The sequence below is a fragment of the Colobus angolensis genome, unplaced genomic scaffold (assembly GCF_000951035.1).
Source record: "Colobus angolensis palliatus isolate OR3802 unplaced genomic scaffold, Cang.pa_1.0 Scaffold552, whole genome shotgun sequence".
In the NCBI taxonomy this organism is placed as follows: Eukaryota; Metazoa; Chordata; class Mammalia; order Primates; family Cercopithecidae; genus Colobus; species Colobus angolensis.
In genome coordinates this window covers 317,541-342,027 of record NW_012119066.1, presented here as the reverse complement: position 1 = coordinate 342,027, position 24,487 = coordinate 317,541, and the positions used below count along the sequence as shown (strand labels likewise).

Genomic DNA, 24,487 nt, shown 5'->3' with positions numbered 1-24,487 from the left:
TTAAAACTGTGTTTCTTTGATTATTGGCCAGGTATGCCATTTTAAAATATGTTTAATGGAAATTTGTTTTTCTTCTTTCAAGAGTTCCCTGATTTTTGGCCTTTGCCTGTTTTTCTCCTAAGGTATTTATCTGCCTTTCCACTGTTTTTTTAAGTCTTTATATAGTAAAGACATTAAGCCTTTGTCTCTCATGTATCCTGCAAGTATTTTCTAGTTTATTTGCCTTTTTGCTTTGTTTCTGCTATTTTTAACATCAAGTATTTAGTTTTGCTGTAGCCAAATCTTTGTTATCATACCTTGAAATACATTCCCCCATTCAAGATTAAACATCTATTCATATTTTCTTCTTGGACATTCAAATTTAAATCTTATGGAATGAATTTTGGCATATACAGTGGATTAGAGAACTAATTTTATTTTTTTAGTGATTAGCCAATTTTAGTCACATTTTCTAACTGATTATTGCTGGTATATGAAAAAGTCAGTGGTTTTTATGTATTTATCCTAAAATTGGCAGCCTTTCTTAAATTCTTATTCTAATATTCACTTGCTTCTGTATTTTTCTAGGTCGAATTATATACCTTTCTTTCTAGTATTTATACTTCTTGTCTTATTTTTCTATTTATTTGGCTCTAATTTCTAGACCACTGTTAGATACCAGTGTGGATAGCATGGTATTTTCTTTAAAAAAAAAAAAAAAAAAAGAAACAAAATTAATCTGGTATTTTCTTCTTTTTGTTTTTAATTTCTATAAAATTAAATTTCTATCTCATGATATTTTGCTGTTCTGACTGCTCTGACGTGTGGGAAGCCTTTGGTTACCTCTCCCTTCATGTGATCAGCGAAGCCTTAGGCCCTTAGGCTGATCTGAGCTGGGCCAGTCATTTCTTGGGTCTCTGCTGGTGGTGAACTTGAGAGGCAAGTCAGTCACAAGAGTTCTGGAGCATTCTGTGGTTGCCTCCCCCAAGCCAGGGCTCCATTCTAGTGCCCTTGTGGTGATTAGAAAAGCACCCCCCTGCCACACTCGGCTGGGCGTGGTGGGTCACGCCCATAATCCGAGCACTTTGGGAGGCCGAGGTGGGCAGATCATGAGGTCAGGAGATCGAGACCATCCTGGCCAACATGGTGAAACCCCATCTCTACTGAAATACAAAAAAAAAAAAAAAAAAATTAGCCGGGCGTATTGGTGCACACCTGTAGTCCCAGCTACTCGGGAGGCTGAGACAGGGGGATCGCTTGAACTCAGGAGGCGGAGGTTGCAGTGAACCAAGATTGGGCCATTGCACTCCAGTCTGGCGACATAGCGAGACTCCATCTAAAAAACAAACAAAAAAAAAAAGTAAAAAGAAAACAAAGAAAAGCCCCCCCACACTCACAGCTGAGCATTGCTGGAGGGATGCTCTGCTAAATGCCCCCAGACCTGAGGCTGACTTTTGGGCCGTGTGAAGTGATATGATACTCTTAGAATGCTTTTTATGTTTTCTAGCCTATGTCAGTTGGAAAAAGTGGCATTGTAAAGTCATAAATCTTTTTAGTTTGGGTGTTTTTGAACCTGGGGTTTGGGGGAGAGGATGGGGAAAGCGAGGGCTGTGACTGCCTCTGGTGGCCCCCACGCTCTACTTGTTCTCCTGGGAGAGGGCGGTTTGGAAGAGGTGTGGGAGGAGCTTCCCAGCACAGAGCCAGGCCTGCCCTCTTTCTGTGTGATCCCAGATGGGTTGTCCAGCTCTGTTAGATCAATGCTGCCTCACCTCGAATGGACACCAAACCCTATGACCCCCTCGGCTCCCGGTGAAGCAGTTTTCTCTGATGATTTCATGGACCCCACCAGCCTAAAACATGTCTTCCTCTGACCCCAAAAGAGGCCTGTAAGTCCCGAATTGCTGCTTTGCATTAGAGCATCAGAGGCTCCTTGAGAAGGCGGGTGGCACACTCAGCTCTGACGGGCTTCTCCATGAGGCCACTCTTGGCCATCTCCTCCCTAGCCTGTTAAAGTCACACATGGGCCAGCTGGTCTAGCAGAGAACAAATAACAGGGGCAGTGTAGGCTGACAGGCCTTGGAGCGTTCCATGATGCATCTGGCTGCCAAAGGAAGGATGGTTCTGGAGGAGGGAACAGAGGTTCACCAAAGGCTCTTGGAGTGACACCCATCTTGCCCAGGCCATTGCTGTGGTGGTCTCTCTCTCTCTCTCTTTTTTTTTAAGATGGAGTCTCGCTCTGTCACCCTGGCTGGAGTGCAAAGGTGCGATCTCAACTCACTGCAACCTCTGCCTCTGGGGTTCAAGAGATTCTCCTGCCTCAACCTCCCAAGTAGCTGGGACTATAGGCACGCACCACCATGCCCGGCTAATTTTTGTGTTTTTAGTAGTGACTGAGTTTCACCATATTGATCAGGCTGGTCTCAAACTGCTGATCTCAGGTGATCCACCCACCTTGGCCTCCCAAAGTGCTGTGATTACAGGCGTGAGCCACCACGCCCGCCTGTCTGTCTCTCATGACATTTGCTGCAGCTGTTATCTCCCTCCCCCAGGGCTCCTCTCTGGTCACGTTCCCCTGTGAGCCCGCATCTCTCCTCTGTCCTTTTCCTCTCCCTCCCTCCCTCCTTCCCACACTATCCTGCCCTTTGTCTCTGTGTCTCCTGGCACCTGTGACAGCGTCCTGAGTATTTCCTTCCTCAATGACTTCCCATCTCCCAGTCTCAACTCCGCCGAAAGCCCATCTTTCCTCCTTGCTCCCTGCCTCTTCCTTTCTCCTTCCATCTGTTTCCACTTTGTGCATTTGTACTTGGTATTGTTTAATATTCCAAAGAATTTAAGAGGGTTATTGAAAGCTTTATGTGCCCACGACTCTAAATAAATGTAGTTGGATTGGGGTTTTTTTGTTGTTGTTGTTCTTGGATGGAGCCAGAATCTTAAAGCCTTTTCTACTTAGCTGAATTTATTTTTATTCCAAATATTTTTTTTCATTAAATAAATAATAGGAGTTGCATTTTAAAGTCCTAACTGTATGGTACATTGCCAGGCTTTCTCATTTGGGGCTTTTTGCAGCTATTATCAGTCATGTGAGAAAGAGAGGTTTCTGGCCGGGTGCAATGGCTCACACCTGTAATCCCAGCACTTTGGGAGGCCAAGGCGGGCAGATTGCCTGAGCTCAGGAGTTCAGAATCAGCCTGGGCAACATGGCGAAACACCGTCTCTACCAAAAAATACAAAAATTAGCTGGGTTTGGTGGTACATGCCTGTAATCCCAGCTAATCGGGAGGCTGAGACAGGAGAATCGCTTGAACCCGGGAGGCGGAGGCTGCAGTGAGCTGAGGTTGCGCCACTGCACTCCAGCCCGGGTAGCAGAGCGAGACTCCGCCCCTCCCTCCAAAACAATAGAAAGAAAGAGAGGGTGCTCCTGGGTGAAGATGTCAGATACCTGCATGGATGATGCACTCTTCTTGGACACATTCCTTGGAATCTCTTCCGAGCCTCCACAGTACTAACCAGCGTCTTGTTTCCTTTTGCATTATGTGTATGTCCATGTGCTTGTGTCCACGTTGGACCCGGAACTGCAGGACGAGATTCTGACGGTGCTCAGGAGAGTGGATGAGAACTGGGCGGAAGGCATGCTGGGAGACAAGGTCGGGATCTTCCCGCTCCTGTACGTGGAGGTAAGACTGTGCCGCCCTCCCACGTTTGCCTCCTTCTTGCCCACCCTTGTTTCACTACAGCGGGGTCACCTGACGTTGAAACCCGTTTTCTGAGAGAGAAAGAGGATCCTCCACAATAGCCTCTAGCCAGAGAGCTGCTGTGTGTGGTCTTTGATTCACCTCACGGGGTCGGTGCTGTGAGCACTGCCTTGGCCAGTTTTGAATGGTCTGTCCCAGGCCTGTCTGCAAATCGTCTCACCATGTGGGCAGTGACAGCAGGGCCCCCTTGTGCGCCTTCCCCGTTTTCTCAAGGGTCCCGTGCGCCTGGCACCCATGTTTCTGAAACCCCCACAAGTGTAGTTGCTCTTTTCTCATGAGCTCCAGAGGGGAAGATCCTGTCCCAAGGCAGCATTTTCCCTTCCCACTGCACACGGATTGGAAGGAACCATTGCCGGCCGTCTGCAAAGTCCTCCTTGGACTCTGGGTTATTGAGCAACTTCCCTGCCTGAGAGGCACCACAGCAAAGGTGCTTTTAGGCTAATTCCAGACCTACGAATTTCCTTTCCCTTTTCTGTAACTAAAGCATCAGGTTTCTAGTGAGTACGTTTAGGGTAGCTGCTGCACGGGGAGCATCTTAGCACATGTGTCTTTAAAACACCTGCTAGCGTTGGGCTGTGTGTGTGTATTTGTAGGAGTATTTGCCTATGGCGTGTATGCCTGCCATTTGTCAGTGCAAGGCCACACGTGCACATTGGTGAGCTGACCGCATGCTTTCATTCCTGTAACCACCAGTGTCGTCCCATAAGAGGGGCTTCAGTGGATGCTTCCTGAGTGCTTGTTGTATGCCAGACACTTGTAAGTACTAGATCATTTAACCTTCTCAGCAACAATGGCGTGTGAAAACCGTGAATGGCCCTGCTTTACAGATGAGCAGAGGCGCAGAAAGGTTACGTAGCATTTTCAAGGTCCTACAGCCGAGGAGTGGCAGAACCAGGGTTGGAGCACAGGCCTCTTGGCCCTAGACTCAGCTGGCCCTTCGCTCTCCTGCCCTCACAGCATCTCCTGCCTGTCCACTGTCTCTGGCTAATGAACTGCAGTTTACTCAGCTCAGTGCTGGGCTCCATGTGTCCCCCCTGTCTAACACACTTAGGGCTTCAGAGTTGGCACCGAAAGCCCACGGGTGACACAGCCAACTTTGCCACACCTACCACGCAGTGTGCAGATACTTAGTTTGTTTAAAACATGTCAATTCCCCGTTGCCTACAGGATAAAGTCCAAGTGCTTTAGGGTGGTATTCAAAACCCTTTGCAGTTAGTTAGGCCATAGTCTGTTTTGCAGCCTTGTCTCTCATTTCTTACCCTCTTCCCCAAATATTCGGGACCAGTAGTTCTTGCACATTTAGTTTGAATGTGCTGCTCGAGCCATCTGAGGCCCTCCCACAGCCATGGCAGATGATTCGCACACACACACTCTCCTGTAAGATTCACATCTGCCCTCAACACTTTGTGAGTTTCCATGTATTTGCACATTTGCTTCAGCTTTTCTGTCCTGGTGCTTAAGACCAAAGAACTTAATGCCTGAATACCACTGACAGTGCTGTCCAGAAGTCAGAAATTTGAGTTCTTGGGCATTTTTTATCGGCGAGACTTTTTTCTCCAGGCAGAATCTTACTGGGATGCCCATGATATACGTGAATGTTCACAGAAACTTCATTACGATGGCCCCAAACAGCACACCACTCAAGTGTCCATCAACAGTGGGAGGGCTGAGGAAAATGCAGTATATCCATACAATGGGATGCTAGCCCACTGTGGCTGTGAATGAAAGAGTAATGCCTTTAAGGGCATAGACAAATCTCCAAGACAAGTTTTTGAAAGAAGTTAGACGTAAAAGTATATGCTGTATGGGGTTTTCAGGAGGTTCAAAAGCAGGCAGAACTCCTCTGTTGTGACAGAAGTCAGAGCAGTGGTGACCTTGGGGATTCTGACCGGAAGAGGTAAGGAGGTTCTGGGCTGCAGACAGGTTTCATGTCCTGATCTCGGGACGGCTGCACAGATTATGCAGCTGTGACATGATGTCCCATTAAGGTTTGTGCACTTCTAACTGCAATTTCAAAAGCTAAAAGCAAATCTTACAGGGCAGGTAGGATCTTACAAGGCAGCTGACAGCAGCAGAGGTGGCTGAAGCCTGCGTTGGGCCCCTCAGCCCCTCCTGTGGAAGAAGCTGTCAGGCCCCACTGGGAGTCCGCAAGCGGGCTCAGGCCTGAGACCCAGTCCAGCAGGCTGTCATCTCTTCCTGGTTCCACAGACACACTCAGAGACAAACTGAGGAGTCAGTTGCATCTGTGCCTACCTGCGGCATGACTGCCTGTGGGTCTGAAAGCCACCTTAAAGTCCTCCTCCCTCAGGGCCATGAGGAGGGCTCCACAGCCCCACCTGCCCTTGCACCCACTCACAGGTTCTGCCTCCACTCTTGAGCACAGCCCATTCCACCCACCTGGATAGGAAGCCCTGGACTGTCCTTGAGGATCAGAGACGCAGACCTCCCCCCGAGCATCCTTGGGCAGGGGCCCCACTGCCCCTCCTGCCCCTTCCTGAGATGGCTGCCCATGCAGTGCTGGCCCCACGCCACACACCCATAACCTGGCGGCCTCAGCTCTGACACAGGCCCTGGGGTTCTCAGCAGCCACTGAAGACCAGCCTGAACAGGTGTTTCCTGGGACTTTTCATTCCTTATGTACTTACTGCATGCACCCCACACACCGCATGGATCCTGGTGGATCAGAAAGTCCTGGTTTGGCCCAAACTGCTTCCCTCTGGGAGGCCGCACAGGCATTTGAGGTGGAAGCTTGGGTGTTTGGCAGGGTTCCTGAGAGAGTCAGACCCACCTGCCAGGAGGGAGCCTGGTGCTTCTGTTTTGGGCTACTGCGCAGGCAGCTGGCACAGTCCGCTGGCACAGTCCCAGTGATGCTTGTCCCCTGGTGCTTGAAGGAATGCAGCAGACCCGTCGCCTCACACTAGAGGGTATCTTCTTTCGTGCTCACTAAGCTTGGATTGCACCAAGGTGTCCTCCACAGCCGCTCCAGCTGGGATCCGCGGGCACCTGTCAGGGTTCTGCCCAGCACACAGCTGCCCTGTGGGCTTCACTGAGGGACTCCCACCTTGCCTGGCCTCACCTGGCCTCAGCCTGCCGTCAGCGCGGTGCAGGGCATGACGCTAAGCCCACGGTGGATCTTACAAAGTAAATGTGAGTATGCCCTCCACAGTGCTCTCCCTCCATGGCTGTATCTCCACCTGGGCCTGCCAGTGACACAGTGAGCTGAAGGGCACACACTTGGCCTGGAGCCCGCCTGGCCTTGCACTGCTGCAGCTGCTTTTGGAGGAGGTGGAGCCCGCCCTGGACATACCTACATTTCCCTCTGCTGTTCTATAGAAATAATCCTGTCTCCACAGCCCCTGGCGCCCACCTGCCACAGGCATTCATTCACCCATGAGCTGGGCCTGCTGCCCCTGGGCACTGACCCCATCTGTGCTGTGCTCACCAGAGATGCCTCACTCCGTGCCCAGCTCTTCTGCCCACGGCTGCAGCCACTGTCCCATGCCCTGCAACCGGCCTCCTTGTCCTTTTCTCCCATCATTTTGCAAAAGGATGTGAGAAACTCTCCTGCAGCCGTCCCCACACCATGACCCAGGATACATCTCCCTGACACCTGTTCATCAGATGCCAGCTGGACAGCACCCCTTGCCAGGAGCCTAGGCTGACCCTGCCCCAGTGTCCACTCGGGCACAGAGAGGAGCAGGCTGGGCCTCTCACCCTCTGGAACTCTAGTCCAGTGGATGGGACAAGAATTAAATCCAGACACTCCACAGGGCCTTCCTTCCGGGTCTTTAGTCCTTGAGGTTTTTCAGAATTTCAGAAGGTGCTTGTTCTAAGGGGAGTGAGGATGAGCCAACCCGAGGAATTCTTCTCCTCAATGGGCCAGGGTGGGGTGAACTCGCAGGAGGATGGCAGGCGAGGGACTCTGTCGTCCAGAGTTCTGCCCTCTCTGTAGCATGAGTGCCGGGGCTGAGTACCCTTACAGCCCCCCTCTCTTTTTGCACAGGGTCCAAGCCGACCTGCCTGGGATCAGGCCTCAGCCCAGCCCTCGGCTGTTCCCTGGGAACAGGGCCCATTCGCCATAGGCCCTGATGACAGGACCATGAGCAGCCCACGGGCAGTTCAGGGTGATGTAGGCTTCAGAGCAGACCTGACTGGGCCCAGCTTGTCCTACATCACCTGCACACTGGTGGCATGGCCTGTGGTCAGCCCCTTTACCTTCCTGAGCCTCAGTTTTCCCCCTCAAACAAGGGCAGTGGCAGACGTCTTGGGCTAGCCATGAGGCGTAGAGAAGATAAGAACACACAGGCCGGGCTGGCTGGGGCAGGTGGAGAGCACTGTTGTGTGCTGGTTGTGGTGGTGGTATAAATGTTTGTGGAGTGAAAGCTGCTCCTCAGTCCATTCCTGTATTGATTGAAGATCTCCGTGTCATTCCTGAGCACTGAACACATTTGGCCTGGTGTAGCTGAATGGGTTAGAAGGCAGGGCAGTTTCCTGCCTGAGTGAGGTTTGCAGTTGAATGATGTCAATAAAACCAGGACACAGGTCCAGGGTGTGAACGCTTAGGAGAGGCAGCCCTCTTGGAAGTTGTCGTTAAGGAGCGTTGTCAGAAATCAGCTTGGGTTGGAGAGACTTGGGGGCGGGACACAGGCTGCCTCGGGCTGCTCACACAGAGCCTGGGTGGGCGGCTTGCGTGGAGACTTAGAAGGCATGTTAGCAAACACACCAGTGACTCTTGTCTGCAAGGAAAACCTCCCCATGGGGCCAGAATCCTGATCCAAAGATGGTTCAAAAAATGATGAAAGGCAGCAGACACAAGTGTCAAGCTCTGCCTCCATGTTGACAACATCAGTTGTCCAGGTAGAGTAATGGGAAGACCCGGATCTCAAGGAACCAACTGAAAAAGACCCCCCAGAGGTAGTGCTTTATTTATCCTGAATACGATATTCAGAAATTGGCTGCTCCAAACGTTGCTAGTGTGTGTGTGAGTGATCACCTACATAGACCCTCATGCCCCCACCCCACACACGCACATGGTGGCATCGCAAGGATCCTTAGAGACAGCCAGGATCTCAGCATCTCTGACAGTAAACGGCGGGGAGGAAGAGGGACCCCTTCCTATGTTCCCCCAAGTTTCCATGGTGAACAGTGACCGTCCTGTGCCTAGACAGACCTGAGTCTGCAACGTGAGGACAGACAGAGGGTGGGTGCGGAGCACCTGTCCCGGCAGCCAACACACATCCCAGACAGGTCTGTTCAGGAAGGAACAGAGAGCCACTCAGTGTCCGAGCTATTTTGCGGCCGTTGGATTTGGCTTCAGATGAAAAAGTAGGTGCCTTTCCCCGGGGGAAGGTCTAGAATTTAATTAGAGCTGTAACTGTTTATTCTTGGCATTTTCCATTGATTGTCTGCTTCTATTTGAGCAGATTTTCAGGAGCATGTGATGGGTGCACACTCCTCTCCACTTGGCTAATAAGAAGTGTGAAGCCTGAGGGTGTTGGACCTCTGTGGACCAGCAGGGAGTTGGTCTATGTCGTGAGATGCTGGAGCATGTGGTGAGCAATGGGTCACAGATGAGAGGTGGAGGTGGGGCCCAGCTGATGATGATGAGCCTCCTGGTCATCCCAGTGTCTGCTAACCCAGATAAAGGCCATGGCAGCAGTGGCTGTGGTAAGATAACCCCAGGATCTGGGGAAGAAGCCGAGCTGCAGGGGGCAGAAGGTTCAGATTCTGTGACGCCAGACCCACGCCTTGGTCTGATGTCAGCATGCTTGTGCCTTAGTTGGGTGTTGAATGATTATGGTGTGGTGTTCGAGAAAATTGTGGATGGAATGCTATTTATAGATCCTGGAAAAAATAATGGCAGCCAAAATGAAAATCCTTATTTAGCGAAATAATATAATACCCAGAAAAATAGCAGGAGTTCCCGCTGATGGCCATTTCCCATTTGAGAGTGCTTATCGTCAGCACAATGATGATAGCATGCATCATCAGACCACTGGGTTCTAAGCCTCGGTGGATGCAGCAACATCAAGCTCAGTTCCTCCTGCTCCTGTAGCACAGGTGCCTCCTTGTCGCTTTATTTTTTACAAAGAGAGGCTATTATTTTGAACCTCTGCCTCTTAAGTATGCTGTTGAGACGTGTGGTGATGACTCAAAGGCATGACAGCTCTCATTGGGAGCAGATAGCTCTGGCATTGTTGTTAATTGTGCACACTCTGCGTTCTGCACTACCTCAGAGTAGTGAGCAGCTCTGCCATGGTTGGATTTGCCATTTCACCTTGGTCTTGAGGGTTTTCAGCCCTTGCCTGGGCCAGGCAGGATGTGTTCAGAGAGGAAGAGAGGAAGGAGGTGACTTCTAATGAGAGCCACGAGGGAAGTATTTCAGTTGCTGAACTGAGTCTCCTCTCTCCTCCTCAGCGCCTCCAGACCTATCTGATCCTGTAGTCTGGGTGGGTTCACCCACCATCTTGCACTCTGGGTCAGGGAGCTGGCTCATATTCACTGTCCTGGTCTCTGCCTTCCCCACTCCTTTCAAAGACCCCCTCAGCTTCTCAAAGAGAAACCCAGAATGCCAAGAACCACACAGGCAGTGGGAGAGGGATGGAGGGATGGGGACTCTAGTTCTGAGCTCCCTGTTGACCTTATGCATCCCCACCTGAGATGGAATTGGAACGCCTCCAACTCTTGGTCTTGCCTGTGAACTGGAGACTGCGTAGGCTTATGGAGCTGTGTGATGCTTCTGAGGCACCCTCCTGGTTCTTTGCATGCCTGGTAATTTTCAGCTGGTTACTGACTTTGTGAATTTTACTGTTTGGTGTACTGGACATCCTGGCATTCCTACAAATGTTCTTGAGCTTTGTTTTTTGTTGAGTTGCTTAGACTCAGTTTGGTGCTTTTGAGGCTCGCTTGGAGGCTTTGTTAGGCAGGGCCAGGGAAGCCTTTCATGTGGGGCTAATTTCTCTACTTCTGAGGCTGTAACCTTCTCTACTCCATGCCCCATGATTTATGAGGCTTCCACTCTGGAAGTTGGGAATGAAAACTATTCCTGGCTTTACATAAGCCCAGAGATTGCTCTGCCTTTTCCTCATGGCGGTTCTTTCCCCGGTGCTGGATAGTTCCCTCATATGAATGCCCTGATCAACTGTCAGCTGAAGACTCCAGGGGACTTTCTGCAGATCTCCAGGACTGTCTCTCTCTGCAGCTCCCTCCTCTGCAGAACTCTAGCCTGCATCCTGTATCCACTGTGGCTCCCCAGACCCAGAACTCTGTCTTCTCAATGCAGGGAGAGGCTGGAGAACCCAGAGACAGTAACAGAGCCCATGTCATGGGCTCCTCCGCTCTTGGCGATTGCTGTCCTGTGCATTCTGCTGTCCCATGTCTGGAAATCGTGTTTCATAGATCTGTTTCAGTGTCTGGAGCAGGAGGGTAAAAATAATTCCCATCATTTCATCTTGGCTAAGCAGATGTTAGCCAGTGATGCTTTGGGAATTTTGCAATAAGGGTCAGAGGTTCCCCAGGGCTGAATCTCCCCAGTTTCAGTGCCAAAGTAATAATCCAGGACTTTTCCTTAGATGAGGAACTGGCAAATGCCTTTGAAGTCATTGTTTACCATGGAGATGGGTTACAACCAAGCTCCAAAGCCCGTCCCATGGTCCCACTCTCCAGTCAAGCCCCTTGCATGTGTTTTCACTGCTGGTGTCACCTACGCTTCTTCTGACAGATGTGGCCGCTGCTTCTAACAGTCAGGACACCCTGATGATGTCACATTAGAAGGGATGTGAAAGTATGAAGGAAAAATACTCAGGAATGTCTTCTAAAGAAGGTTGGGGAAGATGCAATTTTGTTTGAAGTTTCATTTTATTTTTCTTGCTTTTTGTCCTCCTCTGTTTTTACAAGCTCCTGCAGCAGCGACAGCCTGTGGAAGGGATCCCCCAGCCTTAGTGTGCATGCCAGTCCTGCTTGCATTTCTGTGTCAGTGTGGACTGTGCCTCCAGGAATACTTTGTAAAGACCTCTTGCGGGTAAAGCCCAGTCACTGCCAAGAACACTGGGCAGGAAAGCCAGAGGCGGGGACCAGAAGGCAGGGACTAGGCAAGCACCAAGTTGGGTGTCTGCTGGAGTGTGATGTTGTGTCTGTATCTGAACAGAGTAGTCCAGGAGGCAAAATCTTAGACCTATCAGGGAGAATAAGCAGTGGTCTTGCCTTCACCAACAACCCACTGTTTCCCCTTACCCTTCAATCGGATTAACAACATAAAGAAATAAAAGAGTGTAAAGAAATGAGACAAGACTACGTAAGAGGGAGACTCCAGTCGCATTCATGGTTAGGGTCTGTACATTTTCTTGCTATTATCTGACCTCCAAGGTGTGATCCACACATACATGGCTGTTAATTGTTTGGGTTTGTTTATCTCCAGCAAAAATAAGTGGGTGCCTAGGTACCAGCTTGCCCTGATTTCTCTCTTCTTAAGTTTTTTTGAGCTCTTTGTGAAATTAACATCTTAGAATATCTCACATTCCATAGCTGTTCCATAGCTGCTGGGAGTCTTGTTGCTGTGTTTGTTTTGTCTCCCTAAGCCCCTTTGAGGCCAGACCTGTAACGCACAATTCCTTCCCTTCTAGGTCCTAGCACAGTGTGGAGCCCAGTTGCTACCCTGTGCACCTATGCAGTGTTGTTGGGTTGTGGTTCAGTGTTTTACAGAGTTCATCAAACATGAGGAATGCCCCACTGACCATCTCTAAACGGGTCTAAGCTGGGAAGCTTGCAGCAGTTCTTGTACATCCATGGCAAGACAGCTTAGTACATTTTCGTGAAGCCCCTTGTCCTCACTGCCAGCCTCCCTGGGAGCTTCTGTGGGGACAGTGAGTAGCCCTGACTGCAGCCTGAGTGGCTTCGTCACCAGTGGGGCCACAGCCCACCTTAAATGTTGTCACGGCCTGGCAAAGGGGCAAATGGAGCCTCGTGCCATAGTTCCTGAGGTTTGATCTCACCCTACCCACTTTAGCCAGGCAATCCCTGCCCACCGATGCTCCCCACCACCTGCATAGGCAGACATCATACCTTTTAGGTTTCTCCCAAGACCTTAATGCTGGAGAGCCAGACACTAATTCGGGGCCTTTGGAGGCCCCAGCAGGGCACGCACTGGTCCTCAGCACCGGTGCACTCAGCCTTGCCAGAAAGAAGCTGCATGCATGTCGACCAGCAGGAGTCGTTGCTGATTGCCGACTGTTTTGGTCACTAAAGTGGACTACCTGTGTTGGCTTTAAGCAGTAGTTGTGAAATTGTGTGTTAGGAAGAGGGCTTCTTCCATGGGTCTACCAAGTGGTCTACCACTTGCTGAGTTCAGAGCCTTGTCCTGGTCTGGAAGCGACGATGGAAGGCTTAAGTGAGTCACCTCCTCAAGGGATTACTCAGGACTGGAAGTGTGTCAGCCTAGGGGCAGCTGAACACCCAGGTGGCCCTGGGGCAGGCTGCTGGAGCGTCTGGCCTGCGGCCGGTGGAAGTAACTGAGCTCCAACCTTGTGTCCAGACTGCTTCTCCCTCGGGCTCCAGCTGTTTTTCTGCTTCTCCTGTCACTCATGTGGGCAGTACACTTCCCACTGAGCAGGTCAATGGTGGGGTTACTTTTACACCTAACTTTAGCTCCTCGCTGGGCCCTGCTGGCCTCAGCATGCGCACCCACCCAGTCCTCAGGAGACAGAGTTCTCACACTTGCCCTCTGCAGGGCATCTTGGGCTGTCCACATCCACCTGCCCTCCCTTCAGCGTGGCCATCACGGTGCCCTGACTCAGCTTCCCCCACCTCCCAGGCTTCCATGTTCTTGTCTTCCCTTTCATGTCTACCTTTCCTGCCTGAGTAAGTTAGGCTGTGGCTCGCAAACTTCAGTGAGCATTCGAGTGTTGTCAGAAAGGCCCCCAGGATGGCTAAATACTAGAAAGGACAGCTTAACTGGTGACATCAGTTTGCAAACCAGGAATAGATAGTCTCTGACATGGAACGAAGCTGCTCTCCCTTCACAGAAGGGAAGGGCAGTTGGGTTTCATGGCTTGCAGGGTCCGTATTACACAGTAGAATCATACATATTTAGCAGGTTTGTGGGAAAGCTGTGCATATTTATAAGGGGAGCTGAGCGCATGTGGAATGGGCAAACATGTACGTAACACACATCTCACATCACTTTAGGGTAGGGTTTCAGCATTAAAATGAGGTGGAATTTGGCTCTTTCCATCAACAGGTGAACTATAGGACACACACAGCCTGTGCGCAGCCTCCATAAGCTGCTGAAACTGGCTTAAGGTCTGCAGTTGCTTATCAGAAAGGGTGTTTGTAAGGTCTGTCCTCTGTCCCATCAGAGCTGCAGTGGTCTGGGTTATAAATCAGAGGCTTCTGATAGCACCTATTGTTAGGGAGTTTAGCAAGAGTGTGGCTTTCCTTGTAGCCCAGGAATTTAGGAAGTTACCATGCCAGCCCATAGGTAACTTTGTTTCCTTAACCAAAGGGTCTATCTTAGTTGCTAAAGGGACATCTGTTTTGGTCTTCGATCACACAAGTCATTGGGAAAGCTGCAGGCCCAGCCCAGGGGAAAGCCTGCTGCAGTGGGACTGACTCAGAGCCTAGGGCCAAGGCTGCCTGCACCAGGTCCACCTGCGCCCAGCCCACTGGCCACCGCACCTCCCTCAGCAGCCCGCCTCCCTCAGCAGCCCGCCTCCCTCAGCAGCCCACCTCCTGAGCCCCAACATGGTTGGCCTTTCCTGAGTCCTCATCTGCATGAACTGTCCACACTTAGCACATGCCCTTCTGTCTTGCAGCTGTGTCCCCAGGCCTCAGTAATCTTAAAACAGCCCTTCTGTCACCGCACACACAGCACCCCACTCGTCTCCAGGACCTTCCTTTGGAACACCCAGCCCTGTCACATCCTCAAATCCTTTTGGTGCATTCTAACATCCATCTGCCATTGAATCTTCAGAACAGCCTTAGGGGAAGAGGAAGGCTCCATTCTCCTGGCAAGATAGACGCAGCCAAGCCCCATCCAGGGCCTGCAGCCGACGAGCAATTCCTTGCCAGAATTTGAAGTTAGCACCCCCAATGTTCTCTGCTCTCAGGATTGCTAGCGCAGAAACATTTGGCTGTTGGGTTATGAACCCTGCCCCAATCTGACCTGTAGCTTCTCCTCCCACCATCTCGTTCTGTGGATTAATGTGTGGACTACACTCTTCCAGGCCCATGCTCACTTCTTTCCTGAGTGTTCCGATCAGAACACTCAGGACTGGAGAGTGTGCCTGAACCTGGAGATGGGCCTCATGAAGTACCATCCACATTTAAAGAAGTTGGGAGGAAACCAGTGTCAGATTCCATGCAGCCCTGAGGGCGGGCCCTGGCTCCAAGGCACTTGTCCCCAGGCAGACCTTGTGAGTGGCTGCAGTTTTTCAGGCATGGAGGTGAGAGCATACTTAGCTGTGGAGAGATTTGGCACTGGGTGCCTATAGGATGACAGCACCACTTCTTGGCTGAGGTCCAGGGCTATGTTTGGTGCAGAAGAAACCATGTCTGATTTTTCAGCTGGAACCAAGCACACCCATGTAGAGTTACTGGGAGGTCCTGGGGGACCCCAAACATCTCTATTCCAGAGCAGCCCATCTTTGCAGGGAGCTCTATCCTGCAGGTCTCGGTTGTTGCCTCACCCTTAGTTCTAGGACTTGGCAATGAATTATGACCAAGCTTGACACTTCGGGCCAGTTGGAAATGTTCTTCTCTTGTCTTCATGCTTCTCCTCCATGGTACCTTTTGTCAATACTTTCTATTTCCAATGGAGAGGGTGCAGGGTGCTGCGGACTGAGGCACGTTTAAGATTCAGGTCCGGGGAAATGCTCAAACTGTGTGTGTGCCCTGTGGGGGACTTTCTGTAACCACCTGAATTCCACCTGTGATGCAGAATGAGAAACAGCAGTGACTCCAACTTCATCTCGTTTCTGCTCAACCCCCTCGAAGGAGCTCGGAGTTACTCTCTGTTGATTTTATAAACACCTCCAAAATCCTTGAAAGTGAGAGCAATTAAGAGTCTTAGTTTGAAGCTCTTGGGACATCAGCCGCATTTTCCAGGTGTCCTGCTTTCAGTGATCAGTCTGTCCTTGTACCCTTTAAGTAATTTCTCATCCCTCAGCCCCTTCCACCCTACCACCCTGCTGAGTGTCCAGTGTTTATTAGGGAGAAGGTTCTGATGAGAGTCGAGAGGCTTCCTGGCTGCCACAAACAGTTCCTTTAGGGCCCTTACAAATGAAGGCAGCCCGTCCTTTCCAACTCTGCCTCCATCAGAGGGACCAGCGTTCTGGGACATTTGTGCTCTGGACTTCATCATAAATCAGAGATACATCAGGGCCATCGTCACCTGCCAGGTGTGAGCAGCCACTTGTTCCTTCCACCTTAGGTTTCTGTTGGTGGCTTAGCCTTTGGTGGAAAGAGCAGGTCCCCTGCTGGGCAGTGCCCTCCCCACAGTTCCTTCCAGGCCACCTGGGGTCCCACGTTCATCCAGTCCTTAAGCACCAGCTGCTTGCCAGGCCCTGGGGATGCAGCCTGAATGAAGCAGAGGAGAACGCTGGTGACCACATCCACCAGGGAGGACACAACAGTGAAGAAAAGCAAGTCTGGAGGGGTTTCTACTCTCCACGGAGAAAGTAACACCAGGAGAGGAGGAAGGGCCTGGGAGGAGGGAACTGCAGTCTTCATGTCAGCGTTCTGGAACGTGGCTGGGGAAGCAGCCTTCGGGGAAGGGCAGGAAAGAGCAGGTCCAGGGGTGGCCTGAGCTGGCCGAGGGACTCTTAAGCCAGGGTGACCAAGCAGGCAGGTGGGAGGAGAGGGGTTGGGGCCAGAGGAGGAGTGGGAAACGGGCTTTGGGGGTTCCGCAGGTCACTCTGAGGACATTGGCATCTGCTCTGCGTTTGAGTCTGGGGCCTCTTTTCAAGGCCCCTTCTCTGCCCAGTGCTCACGACCTTGTACCTGTGTCCATAGACTCCTCCTGACCACGTCCTTCTCATTCCTAAGCCCACTCCTGCTTTGCTGAGGTGAACTTTGATAGTGTAAAATGCATGTGGAGAGAGCCTTCTAGACTAAAGGTTTCGAGCTCTGGTTGTAGGGAACCCACAGGGTCTTGGGCCCTTGGGGATGTGGGCAGAAGGCCTCAGGACAGCTCCAGGCCCATGGTTCCTATGTGGCTTCTGAGGGTCCCACCTGCCCCGCAGTTCATTCTCACACAGCAATGGAACCAGGCACCATTTCTGCAAAGTTAAGGAGGGTACTTCACTGTTGCTTAAAGCCACCAGTGGGGCCCATTGCTCTTAGAATAAACCCAGACTCCTCATTGTAGTCCACCCTGTGGGTCCACCCAACCTCACACCCTCCCTGCATGCCTGGCCTTGATCACGGTCCTGGCATGCTGGCTTTCTCTGTCCCTTCTGTCCCTCTGACAGGCCAGGCCCCTGCCCACACTGGCATCAGACAGTCAAGAAGAGGCTCTGGCACAGCTCTGTCACTCCCTGTGCCTCAGGTTCCTCATCTGTGTAATGGGGGTATTAACTTCACCTACCTCCGAAGATTCTTAGGAGGATTAAATTAGAGACATAGTGAAGTGCACAAAACAGTACACAAAGGGAGAACTATGTGTTAGAAATGATTGTTACCTTAATTGTAGTTTGGGGGCCCTGCACAACCCCAATGTCACCTCCCATGGCACTCTGCAGAGAGCAGGAAAAAGCCCCCATGTCCTGTTGCAAAATTGCCTTTTAGTACCAGAGTGTTGTTTTTGAGGCTGCGATATGAGTGTCCAGTCCTCTTGAAAATACAGTTTGGAATAGTCTTAGGTTTCATTCAATGAAAGGAAACAATCACTTAAAGGATGAGTTTCCTTGAACTGCCCAGGGCAAAGGAGCCTGTCTGAAATAATCAGTGCTTTTGGGAAAGGGACAGCCAGTGTATTGTAGGCAGAGCCTGAGGTCAGCTGCTTGAGCATCAGAGGCAGGGAGCAGCCCACGCAAGCACTCAGACCTCAAGGGGCTGGCCAGGCCGAAGCCTCTGTGTCCCAGCCAGCCCTGCCAGGGAGGACTGTGTTATGGCTGCAGATTTATCCTGAAGCCACTGGACTGAGGTAGGGTCTGGCACCAGAAACAGAAAAATAAATGCAGGAGGTCAAATGTACACCTCCATAAAGTCTTTTGATGAACGTTTGGTTGAAACTCTGCTCTTCTTCGTATTTCTTACTGGTAAATTTGCAACACGGTTCATCTGTTCACCTGCTATTAAACATGTTCCTTTGGGTTGAGTTGGGGTTTTAGTTGTGGCAATTTTGCATACCCTGTTCTTGGATCCAGCTGAGGGTGAGCTGGAATGGAAGTGCTAGCTTTAGGACTGAAAAATCTCAGAAGAATGTAGATTGGATCTGGAAGCTAAGGAACGTGCATAGACCTCGAAAGAGAGGGTCAAGGCTGCAAAGCCGACTGCCTTGCCTAGAGTTGCTCCTTTGAACCGAGCTGGGGAGGGAAGGAGGAAGTGACCCAGGCTTCCAGCCTTCTCCCCAGTCCCTGAGGATGGCCTAGCCCCTGTGGATCTCCCTATCCGTTGGAGACGCATATTGAGCATGTACAGGTGACGTTGTGTGGCCTCTGCAATTTGCTGGAAGCAGCAGGGGAGGGCAGGTCGCACATGAAGCCAAAAGGACCAAACACCAGGGGGCCGCTATGACTGTTACAAGAAGTTTAAAAAAACAAAATAAAACTGGCGACTTGTGTGGCGAGTGCAGTCAAAAACAGTAGCTCAGCAGACGGCCGTTCCTCAAACAACGTTATTTACAAAAACTGGCATCAGCTGGATCTTGGGCCTTGGTTTGCGGCCCTTGAGTGTGAGTCCTCTGCCCACCTCTCTGGGTTTCTGCTTCCCTTCCGTTTGGGCCTGGCTAATCCCTACCACTTCCTGAGCTCTTAGAGCTTCTCCTAGGGGCAGCCCCAGGAGCCTGGCATCTCCCTCAGGAGTCAGTCCAGGTCTGTGTCCCCCTCAGCTGGTGGCTGTCACGTAGGGGTGGAAACCAAACTGCCCAAGGAAGGGGAAACCTTTGCTACACCTTGCCTGAAACGTCATGCTCTTAAAAAATGACTGCATTCTCACAAAACCGAAGACACTAAAGGCTCTTTAGGGCACCTTGCGCTTTGTACAAAATCAAAGAAAATCAGTCACTGCCACAGCTCAGGAGGTCTCCCCATAGGTCGATGGAGACTCCAGCTTAATCTGCTCTTTTGTTTTTAATGACTTTTTCTGATTATAAAAATAATTCCTGGCTATTGCCCAAAATAGGAAAATTTAGAAAAGTGTGAAGAAGAAAATTAAAATCACCCGTAATCCTACCAGTAACTATGAATATACGTTTAGGGAGAGAACGAAGTGTTAGCATAGTGTTCTGTTTCCTTTATTCTTTTCTATGTATAAATTTACATATATTTTGGACAAATTTGAGATTGTGCTGTATCAGTATTTCTGCCTGGCTTTTCTCATTACATTGTGAGAATATTCTCATAACATTATTGTAGTAGCTTCCAAGCACCTCATCTCTGCAGCCTTTTCTCAGCACCATGGCCGGGGGATCGTATTGTGTCCCTGTGCTGCTGTAGAGCCTTCCAGTCCCCCATCTCACTCAGGGGAGAGCCAGGACCTCCCAGGGGCCCAGAAGCTCCAGCACTAGTTGACCCCATCACCCCACCTCATTTCTGCCCACGTGTCTGCTCCAGCCACACTGGCCTTCTTGCTCTTCCTCAGACAAACCAGCCAGCTGCTGCCACAGAGCCTTTGCACATGCTATTCCCACCTGCCCAACACCCTTCCCCAGATGCGATGCGGCCAGCTCCTTCCCACATCTCCGCAACGTCTTGGCTCACAGGTCAGTTTCCATTTGACGTCCTCTATGTAATGAAATATTCACTTATTCCTTGTCTGGGTGTCTGTGAGAGTGGGGGTTTTGTCTGTATTTATTTCACAGTGCCAAGCAGAGCCCCTGGCCTGCAGTAGGTGCCCAATTTCACCTTCTCCTTCCAAAGCACCAGCCTCAGATGGTTGGGGGGTCTCCTCCCTCTGGCCCATCTACCTGCACACGGCCCTTCCTGACTCATTCCACTGCTCCCATGCCGGCCCAGACTCCCAACCACCGTGGGGCTCCCCACACCAATTCCGCGGACTCCTCGATCCCTGTTCAGGAGTCAACAGAGGCTTTGTGGTCCCGCCTGACTCCTGGTCAGCCCTCACAACCTGAGCCCCTTTAGACAGCTGTAGACCCCTGTGCACACACACGCGCACACACATGCACCATCTTACTCCTGCCTGCGCCTGTCCACGACCTTGAAATACTTAGGTCACTTATGTCACTTTTGGTTGAAATATTTTGTCACTTTCTATGGTTACGTCCTGTCTGTAACCATAGAAACTGAGTTGTCTTCCCCCCTCAGACCAGCCTTTCTCTAGTAGCGCTTTCATCCCATTTTTCATTGATGAGTTAGTTGCAGCATACGATATTCTTAAGCTCCTTTGTGAACATGGAACACATCCTAAAGAAAAGTTCTTGCTGTGAAAAAACTCCACCTGCCACAGATTGCCTGGCAGAGGTCACAACCAGCAGCAGGTACTCAGTGAGTGCTGAGTGAGGCTCAGACTCATGCAAGATCCACCACCCTCCCCAGCCAGGTCCCCCAAGTGCTCTCAGCTGCTGACCCTGTGTGTGAAGTGCGATGTGAGTTACAGCTCTGTAGATGGGTGAGAAGTGCTGAGCAGTGCTTAGAGTATACTCAACAAACAGACATTGCTGCATGCACATGCAAATGCTAGCTGCTTTCATTCAAACACCTATGCATGGAATAGGTGTTTATCAAGCATGTACTTTGCCCCCAGCACTAAAATTTGAAGCATGTGTGAAATGAGACTCCTGCAACAGGATGAAGTAGGCTCTAATCCTCAGAACTCCAAGGATCAGCTGTGACATCTTGATCTGATCGCTTTGGCTTTGTTGCTCCTGGGCTTGCTCTGGGATGTCAGAGAGAGACTAGAGGAGAGAAGGGGGTATAGAGACAGGGGAAGGGAAGGAGGAAATGCTTGCCACCTGGAGGCTCTCTAGGCAATAGAGATTAGTGTTGAGGAGGTAGCAGGTGAGAACATGAGTGCTGCAGTGCGCAGCCACCACGATAGTCTGGCTGGTATCCTGTAAACCACAGCCCAGTGCACCATCCCTCCAGCTACACCAGGAACCCACCGCATGCAGCATCATAGGTCCAAGGCCACACAGGCCGGGATAAGTTCAGGTGTCACTCACCAACCTTGGGAGCTGGTTTCCTGTCCCAGAGAAGCTGCACATAGAACTCAGGTGGGCGCGCCTACAGACACACAGACATCCGGTCCCAGCCTCAGGTGCCTGCGGGTTTTGAGTCAGCTGCTGGGCCCCTCCTGGTCCTCAGCAAGAGGGCCAAGCGCGGGCCAGGCCCCCCTCCTTGTGTATCAGGTTCACACCCTGTGCAAACAGAAAGAAGAGGGCCTTTTATTTCTGCTGGAGGAAATGTCTGTCATCTCCCCTGGGTGCCAACGGCTTTCTGTCTTTGTGGGTGTGACCCACAGTGACACTGCATTTGACGTCTTGACTGAGGGCACACTGCATGAGTGTGTGAGCCTAGAGAAATGGTCTGTGAAGCTACTTCCATACCACATGGACACATGCCAATATGTATTCTGTTCCGTTTCTTAAAAAGGCCGGTCAGGACCCAATCAGTGGATCGTTTGAAAACCACTGCTCTAAGCCAAAGATCTCCAAGGTGGGGTGCATGCCACTCTGTGCAAAGAAAGCATGAGAACTTCTATTCAAACTTGTTGCAAATTTTAACTTGTTAGTTTTAATTTCTATTTTGTATATGCTTATTTTACATATTTTTGGTAATCAAATATATTATTTGGTCCACTAGATAAAGACTCCAAAAGATACACATTACATACGTATAATGTGAATGAGTATTGGTGCATTAGAATATAAATGTGCAGAAATGCTTTCCTGATGGGGGTGCACTGTCAGAGAACAGGTCAGAGCCCGCCTACCTGGGCCGTGGCTGGCCCAGCCCTAGGAGCCCTTTGGGTGGAGCGACCATCTGCCTTCTCCTGAATCTGTGCCAGCCACACCTCTTGCTCCCCTTGTCCCTCCTCACCCATCTAAGATCTGTGACTTCTCAGGCAGAAGGGCCCTGGGAAGTTAATCACTTTGGTCCTCAGGTTAAAAATGGCCAGAAATCCATGTGCAGCACACACCCCACTGGAGGTGCTCACCCAGGATTTAAGTGTCTACCGGAGGCCATGTGGGTCGCCACCTGCTGCTAGGGGTCTGAGGTCTCTTCACTGTCCCAACAGAGAGACTTTCGTTGCAGCAGTTCTTGGAGAAAGTGGAGAATAAATGGTGCCCTTCACATACTTCTTTGCCCATAAACTACCAGTTTATCTCCTTTTAAGTTCATCTTCAGGTAAAATTATCACAGGGTCCTTATCCCAGTCTGGAAACTTCTAATCAGCGGTCCCTCTGCTCACAGGGCACCCCTGCTGAGGGGCTCATCAGGTCGTTCTGCTGCTCCTGGGCCTTTTATGGACTTTCACACATTCCTAGCAAATGCATGAAGTTTTCTGCTTTCTTACTTAGTCCTGGAATCTTCCTTCTGACAGGTCTTAATACTGAAATGACAGTGTGGTTGCCAGTGCAGGAGGGATACATCACCCAATATCAAGAGGTTAAACTCAAAGCAGGTGGAGCCTCATTTCCCCGTGAGGACTAGGGTGGGATCCAAGGAGGAAGAAGGGTGACATAACTATGACAGAGGTGCAAGTAGGGGTGCGGTCAGCATTTCTGGTTGTGCTGGAGAGACCTATGGACTCTCGGATGAGGAAGGAGGCACTGACTGTTAGCCGCAGGGCCGCTGAAGATTCTTTGGCAGACCTTGGTTTTGAGGGCTGGCTTGGGGGGCCACAGGGGTCATTGATTCCTGGGCTCCCCATTATGAGATGAGCCTGGCCCAGGGTATGCAGATTCACGTGCCATGTCATAGGGTGCTGGCAGAGGGCGGCTGCTGAATTCTCTGGAGGGTCCCGACATGAATGCCACTGTGGGCTGTGTGACAGCTGGGGTGGGCGGACAGGCTCCACAAACCGTTCTGCAGCTTAGCCAACTGCCCCCAAGCAGCTAGCACCCCGAGGCAGACAAGGTGGATGGGTGCCACCTGCCTCTCATGGGACCACTCTGACAGGGACAGGGCTTTGTCCAGTCCATGATAAAAGGGGGCTGAAATGAAAACCATTCACTCTGACTCCCTCCTCAGCTTTTTAGACATCAGCTCTTCCAAAAGCCTTGCCTGTACTCAGGCTTTACATGCAAAATCAGGCAGCCATTTGTGCAGTGCAGGTCTGCCTGCACCTGCGTTTTAAACTTCAGTTATCCGAGGAGTCACCTCAACTTGCCAGCCCATTGGGCAGCCCGACAGCAGCCTGACCTGTATGCTTCAGCCATCACAGGACGAGGACCAGGGCTAGAATGCAAACACAAAGAGGACAGGATGAGAAAGGCACATCTGCCATGTGCTGGAGGGATGCGGGTCACCCACGGGCTCGGGGCCTCACTCTGGCGGGACTGGCGGCCTCAGGCAGGTCTCCAGCACACTCCTGCAGTGCTCTAGTGTTGCTCAGCCTCCATCCAACTGTAATTCCAAGGAGGGAATCTCCTCCAGGGTAGAAGCTTCTCCCATAGCAGGTGCGTGGCCATGGCTTGTGGCCGGGCAGGGAGCATCAGTCCAGAGTGCTGGAACTAGGGTTCTACAGATGCCTGGGGTTCGATGTCCCCAGGAAATAAGAGTTTGGCATTGTCCACAGGCCTCTGAGGCCACTACTTCTGTGAATAAAGGGGAGGGAACAGAACGGCCACCCACCCTTGTTAACTATAGCTGGCATCTGTCTCGTATGAGAATTGGCCTGACCTACTTCTCGTGTCATCTTTAACCTCCCCAAAGATGGTCTGATTTTTGTTTTAATTAAGACAGGGTCTTGCTCTGTCACCCAGGCTGAAGTGCAGTGGCGTGATCTCTCAGGCTCAAGCGATCCTCCCACCTCAGCCTCCTGAGTCGCCAGGACCACAGGCGCATGCTACCATGCCCAGCTAATTTTTATTTTTTACAGAGACCGGGTCTGACTATGTTACCCAGTCTGGTCTCCATCTCCCGGACTCAAGCAGTCTGCCTGCCTCCGGCTCCCAAAGTGCTGAGTTTACAAACATGAGCCACTGTGCCCAGCCCAAAAAAGGCCTGATTTTTAGAGACCCACATTTGAATCTCTAAAACGTACCCAACCCATTCCAATAGTCAAGGGCATAGGTATACCTCAGTGAATATATTCTTTTTTTTTACATCAAGATGTAGCAAGAGGGGAAGGGCCTCCTCATGCTCTGCAGTGACGAGGGGATGGGAGCAGAGTCAATGAGACATCTCAGAAAAGGAGTGAGCAGTGGCAAGGGTGCTGCTTGTTCACTGTGTGACTTGGAACAGGTCACTTAACCTCTCTGAGCCTCAGTTTCCTCATCTGTGAAATGGCCACATTGCTGCACCTCAGATGGTTGATATGAGGGTCGGATGGGCACATGTGGGGATGAAGGTCAAGTCGGTTTGGCCGGGGGTGGTCACCAGGCCCTTTGCTGCTGCTTTTTTTTTTTTTTTTTTTTT

The 24,487-nt window shown here is 50.9% G+C and overlaps 1 protein-coding gene across 1 annotated transcript in view; it reads left to right on the top strand.

The window, feature by feature from the left end:
* Positions 1-24,487, top strand: part of SH3RF3 (SH3 domain containing ring finger 3) — a gene marked incomplete at its 5' end in the record, with an annotated part of 373,789 nt that overhangs the window by 235,651 nt on the left and 113,651 nt on the right. Inside the window, one exon of the mRNA XM_011961476.1 lies at positions 3,558-3,653. Coding sequence (XP_011816866.1) covers positions 3,558-3,653 — 96 coding nt within the window. The remainder of the gene's footprint in view (positions 1-3,557; positions 3,654-24,487) is intronic.